Genomic DNA, 6,725 nt, shown 5'->3' with positions numbered 1-6,725 from the left:
GTATATTATTGGTTAGGTGATTTAATCCCCAATTGGCACCTTCAATGAACATAGAGGTGAGTTGCTATGCACAAAAATAGAACACCTACTTCTATATGACAGGACATGAGTTCTGTAGCTATCATGACAAGATAGGTATTTCTGCACTCTGGTATGTTGAACATGCTAAGCCAGAAAACGTGTTTGTAATAGTAGCCGGTGGGATACTCAAATTGCTGAAGATGTGGATGTATAGGATGGTGTTAATATTTCTTAAACGTCATCATATATCTCTTAGGGATATGCTCGTCTTACTTTTTAAATTAATTATCCATGTCACTTGATTGAACAAACATAACATGTATGCATTTCTTTTTTTTTTACAAACTTGGTCCACTGGGACCAAACTTTATTGCTTATTTCATGGAGCTGTGACAAAATGCTAGGAATCAAATAACATGGGGGGTTACAGAGGCTATTATGTTTATCGCGCTGAACAGAAGGTGATAATCCATTAAAGGAACATGTTCAACAAGCAAGCAATTCAAAGTACAATCATAGACAGCAACTCTATATGAATAACAAAGCAAAGAGCTAGGATACAGGCAAAGGAAGCAGGAAAAAAGTAAACTGCAGTTATACATTTTGATATCTTTCCTCTGCAAGCATATCTGTCTTGCAGAAATGACAGGAAAGTTAGTGTCCAGTCTCATTTAGCAGTGACCAATGACAGCAAAGAACAGTCCTATAAAATTTATCTCCCACAAAAATAAACTATATATATAAAATTTTATGATGTTCTCTCTGTTTCAATGGCCACAAACCAGTTTTTTAGCCTGAAAAATGAGGTATAGAAGACCCTGAGAGGTAGTAATGTGTTTTGATTGTTCTACAATATACAGAAAATACAAGATTGGATTTGATCTGAGTTGAAAGTCCTTGGAGTTGATGTCTAACCTACATGAACTAGCAACATTTATTTCATCTCATGCTATTAAGCTGATCCAGCACACAGAGCTCCATACAAACAAGGGCAGCCCAATTTTAGTTCAGTGACAGATAATATTCCCACATGCACCAGAAGAATTTCCTGGTGCGTGTCCAGAATATTCCCTAAAACTGACGAGAATGGCATAGCTCCCTTACTGAGTGGAGGTTGCATGAGCACTCGAGCCTTGGTGTGTGGCATATGAATCTTAAAACTCTGTGGTCTAATGCATTATATTATTTTAAGAGTGATGACCCAGTGATCCTATCCATTAATAGGGTATTGCCATTGTGCTTAGTGGGCCACTGTATTAGAAAGCCCTGCAGACTGTTTGCGGTGGGGTAGATTCAAGGGCTACCTCTGAATACGGGACCTGAAAAGTCTTCCATGTGGAAATGGAACAGTGCTTTGTATTCTGGGCAATTGCTTGAATATTAATTTAAGAGTCCTGACTCAATGTTCCTATCCGTTAATAGGGTATCGCCCTTGTCCTTAGTGGGCCACTGTATTAGAAAGCCCTGCAGACTGCTTGGGGAGGGGTAGATTCAGGGGCTACCCCTAAATCGGGCACTTGAAATGTCTTCCATGCGGAAGTGGAACAGTGCTTTGAGTTCTGGGCACTGGCTTGAACCAATAGGACTAAAGCCCAGACGTACAAGTATTCACAAGTTAGGTAACATTAAGATATCTAAGTTGCACTTCTTTAATGATTTTTGCAGCAATCCTCAACAAGATGTACTCTTGTTATTTGGGGAGGTGCTCACATCTTCATATTCCTTCTTGTGAAGCAGCCAGTAGTTTTCGGTAGTTGAATCTGGCTAAGTACTAAAAGGCATATGGAAGAAAGCATTCCTGAGAAACTACCCCTGGCCCATACAATAAGACAATGTTAAGATGGAGACATATTGGTGGTGTGTGAGACAGAGAGATGGAAGCAGGGAAAAGGGAAGAAAGAGACGGAGTACATAAGAATTATTTAAAATAAATCTGGTTGCCACATATTACAAAAAAAATCACATTTGTGAAAAATAAATGAAAATACTTGACAAGTATTCTCAAACAATCTACTAGTTTTTTTAAACACACACAAATATTGGTGATTGCATTATGCAAAAAGCTGAGCTTGTTGCCTCTCACCTACAAAGATTCACGTTTCTTTGAAAGGTTCTTTTTAATACCATAGTCATGTGTTCACAAAAATTATTTTATAAAAATAGTTTTAAAAGGGATTCTTTTCTTTTTTTTGCAGTCCTAAATGTTTCGATCTTCTCAAAAATTAATGCTGAAAGAAACAAGTTCATTCCATTTATAGTCTGGAGGTAGGTCTTTGTCAATCATCTAGTCCATTTCTTTTTTTAAAAAAAATTCAGCTGAGGTACAAACTTGGACAGTAATATTTAAACATTGCAGTTCATTATTTTTTGTTATGTAGTGTCACTGAAAAAAATTATCCTTACAAACCTTATGAGCAATTCAGTACAAAAATATATTCAAGTTAATGGTACATTACATAGAAATTTAGCAGAGAAAAGGTATAGTACATTTTTAAAAAGAAATACATAGTTATGATGAAAAACACTAAAGGTATTGTGTCCTTAACTGCAATTAGGTGACAAAAATAGAAATAAGGGGGAAATGCAGCAATTAATGATTTCCTACCCACAAATAATTTTCTGCATTGTATGATTATAGCAGCAAATGTTTATATGACTGCTGATTTACATGTAAATATCAGAGGTAGTATTGAAAAGTGGAGGATATTGCATTTGTTGCTAAAAGTGCTGCTTTGAGTGAAAATGTTGGAGACATGTAACTGGGATACAGCTGCCCAGAAAACCATCCTATATTAAAATGTATTGCTTAAATGTTATAACAAGCTCACTTGAGGTACATGATGTTGGCTCTTGCTTTGAGATGTGTGAGTGAAGAAGAGAGAGATCCACTCCTCTGGAAACAATGAAATGGTCTGAAAGTATTCGATGAAGTCAAACTGAGACTTGAGTCTTTTCCCTTGGTTCCAGCATGACTGTGATATAGAATAGTTCTGAGGTATCAAGTTCATGGAAGAATCCAAATGTTAGTTGCTAAATCTCTAACAGGAGAGAATGTCTGATGTTAGTCACTTCTAAACAACGTGAAGCTCTCTAGAAAGCATATTCTAACCTGAGAGGACATGAATCTGTTCCCAGAGAGGTGTGCTGTTGAGTTCTATTTCGTACTACTTCTGCAGATATATGTGTATCAGTTAATATACAATGTATCTTTGTCATTTTCCCTTTTTCTTTCTTTCTTTCTTCTTCTTTTTTTGGCAAAGTACCCTTTTCTTGTGGTGTTTGTTTCCCGATTATCAGCTGAATAAGATGGAGAAAATAACCAGCCTTCAATGTATCTTGAAATGACAGTAATTAAAAAAAAATCAGCCACAAAACTAGAACAAGGCTATAAAAGAGTAGTATCTATTCCTTATCTTTGGTGTCCTAAACAGGGAGTTTACTAAGCTAGGGAGTGGGTTTTCAGAGGTGTTGTAAGGGTTGGTGTCAAACACCAAGGCCTTTCTATTTGAATGCCCATTATAATTAATATTTTACAAAAGTCTTATTTATACGCAGTGCAGTGAGTGACTTAAAACCTGGTTCAGAGATGTACTGACCCATTCGCCCTGACTTAGCAGCTCAAACAAAACTATTAGTAGGTTAAAGAAAAATAAGAGAAAACAGTAATTAAATGTTGCGCCATTAATCTGTGTCCCCCTTGTTACAGCAGTTTTGACTAAAGCCGGACCGTGAAGGGATTACAACAAAGGTGATTAATAAGTCCTTTTTAAGGTTCTGAGATGTCCCTCCCCTCCCTTCCCCACCCAGGCCAAAGTAGAAAGATTGTGGCAACAGAAGCAAGTGGTCAATGCAGTGTCTTCTCCCTTCAAAAGACCCAACTGCTGATGAGGTAGAAATTGCAAAGTATGGTCTTCTAATCATCTTCTGCAGATTCTTGTGAGGATGTATCTCCAGTCTGTTCCTGAAACAGAGAACCAAAACAGAATTAGCCATTTACTTCTTCTTCTAATATGACACAGCCCATCCTCTGCCAACGGCACTTTTCCACATTCTACACAAGGTACAGTCACGACCTAGTCAATGACCACAAATGAAAATATGATAAATGAATAACAAATTGGACACTGGAAATGGCAATGCATGAAAAACAGTCCCTTCCGGGAGATAGAGAAGTATATAAATAAAGTTTTGTTGTTATTGTTGTTGCCTTCAACAGAGTATTTTGTTTTTACAAAATTACAATTAATGGCATAGCAGACTTTATTACCTTACAGAGTATAGGACAACCTTCCTATATACAGAAATAATATATGCAGGTTCTCTTACCCATGATTTCCCTTATCCAGTAATTCACTTAAGGCCTCCTGTACGGGTTACACCCTCTTTTCAGTGCCTACATACACCATTTGTCCCATTAAAAGTAATATGGTTCCCCATTACTGTGATATCACACATCCACACAATGTCTAGGAAGGTATTCCCTGTGGATTTGGGGATCATACCATACAGGATGTTTATGACAAATATCCCTCTAAAGCAATGGTTCTCAACCTGTGGGTCCCCAGGTGTTTTGGCCTACAACTCCCAGAAATCCCAGCCAGTTTACCAGCTTTTAGGATTTCTGGGAGTTGACGGCCAAAATATCTGGGGACCCAGGGATTGAGAACCACTGCTCTAAAGGTTAATGATTAAGATTTGCATCCAATTTTCATCTGATTCCACTCAAACAACGTATTTATGCCCACAATCTGCATATTGCACTTTATGACTGCATTTGAGTGTGTGGATTGTAGTCCATGAAAGCACGTGCTAAAATACCCCTATTAGTCTCAAGTGCCATATCACTCTTTCCCTGCTTTGTTTCTTTCTTTATAGTATGAACAAATAAATTGGGAAGGCACCAGCCAACAAAGCTTCTCATTTCATTCAAAGTAAAAACAAACAAACAAACAAACAAACAAACAAGATATCAGCTTTGGGACAAGCCAGGCTATCATACGAATTTCAAACCATGGTTTAAAATTTTGGCCTGTTCCAGAACTAGTGTCCATAATTCCCTAATTCATATAAAACACGAAAGAGTGGCTAATCAGAGGTTTCTTAGTTTGATCACTCCTGTCATGAAGAGAAGAGGAAAGGTGTATGTACAGGCATAAACTCATTCATATATTGGTCTAAACAGATTAAGATTAGCTGCCTCTTCAGCGTAAGGACTAGCAGCACAGTGATGGACTTTAGAGTTTCAGTAATGACAACTGTAATCAAATATGATTACTGCTGTTGTGAAAAGCACATTGAAGAGCCTTGGGTTCATTCACACTGCAAGGAGCCCCTGGTGGTGCAGTGGGGTTAACCCTTGTGCCGGCAGGACTGCTGACTTGGAGGTTGGGTTGCTGACCTGAAGGTTGCCGGTTTGAATCCAACCCAGGGAAAGCATGGATGAGCTCCCTCTATCAGCTCCAGCTCCATGTGGGGACATGAGAGAAGCCTCCCACAAGGACGGTAAAAACATCAAAAACATCCGGGCGTCCCCTGGGCAACATCCTTGCAGATGGCCAATTTGCTCACACCAGAAGCGACTTGCAGTTTCTCAAGTCATTCCTGACACACGCAAAAAAATTCACACTGCACATTAAAAATACTATTTCACTTTCACAGCCATGGTTCCATTCTAAGGAATTCTGGGTATTGTAGTTTAAGAATTAACTTTTAGGATCCTAACCAGAGCGCTCCAGTGCTTAACCAAACTACAAATGCCAGGATTCCATAGGTTGCAACCAAGGCAGTTAAAGTTGAATAATAGCGCTCTAATTGTGTAGAGAGAATGGGCTCTAAGTGTGCTTCACCTTCATATGATGTTTTTTTGGCCACGTACATGTTTCTAACAGGAACTGAATAGGAAAAAAATGGTTATGTACATCACTCCAGCTTTCAAACACGTTTCTCCTAAAAATCAATATGTATGAGCCCATTGTTATTAAACATGCCTTAAAGATTCCTCAGTATGCAAAGTACTTCACAGTGCTTATCTCGTTTTCCTTCCCAACCATCATAGAAAGCAGGTTATGCTTGGAAATCAGACCCAAGGCCACCCAACATGCTTCACAGCTGGGTGCAGATCTGAACTTTGGCCTCTGACATCCGAACCTATCACACTATATATGATATCACAATAGTTATTTGGCTTTCATGATTTGGATTTTAACCAAATGTATGCAACAATAACACAGTGCCTAAAACTTGTGCTAAGCTCACAAAATGACAAATATAAAAATATTATAGAGTAATAATATGCTTAGCGCTCTCTCTCTCTCTCTCTCTCTCTCTCTCACTTTCCTTCTCCACATTGGTCTTCCCCTCCCCTTTGCCTTTAAAATAAGAAGTGACCATCTTGTGACCTTGCTGTTTCATTCCATCCTTCTTACACTCTATATTCAATTAATGTACAGTACCTTTCAGGATATGGGTGGTAAGCCGAGACAATAAACATTGCTGATAAAGGAAGCTGTTAAGCGAGAAGTGATTTTTATCAAATGCTGCACATCATCTTGTAAGACAGCATGTGAAAAAGATCTAGGGCAAATAGGTAAACATTTACCCGTCGAGCAAACGGGAGACCTTTTAAGAATGTCCAGCTTATAACAGTCTTCATATTTTAATAGATTTGATTTTCCACATGGCTTCATTTTGTCTGGGTGGCTAAC

General features: G+C 38.3%; 1 protein-coding gene across 2 annotated transcripts in view; it reads right to left on the bottom strand.

The window, feature by feature from the left end:
* Nucleotides 1–438: 438 nt before the first annotated feature.
* The window catches only part of hmga2 (high mobility group AT-hook 2), a 170,486-nt gene continuing 164,199 nt past the window's right edge, over nt 439–6,725 (bottom strand). For both annotated transcript variants that reach the window (XM_062982573.1, XM_062982574.1), the window contains one exon: nt 439–3,982. In XM_062982573.1, the coding sequence (XP_062838643.1) occupies nt 3,935–3,982 (48 nt within the window). In that variant the 3' untranslated portion in view covers nt 439–3,934. The remainder of the gene's footprint in view (nt 3,983–6,725) is intronic.

The sequence above is a fragment of the Anolis carolinensis genome, chromosome 5 (assembly GCF_035594765.1).
Source record: "Anolis carolinensis isolate JA03-04 chromosome 5, rAnoCar3.1.pri, whole genome shotgun sequence".
NCBI lineage: Eukaryota > Metazoa > Chordata > Lepidosauria > Squamata > Dactyloidae > Anolis > Anolis carolinensis.
The sequence above is the reverse complement of the archived record's forward strand: the minus strand, read 5'-3'. Positions and strand labels throughout refer to the sequence as shown.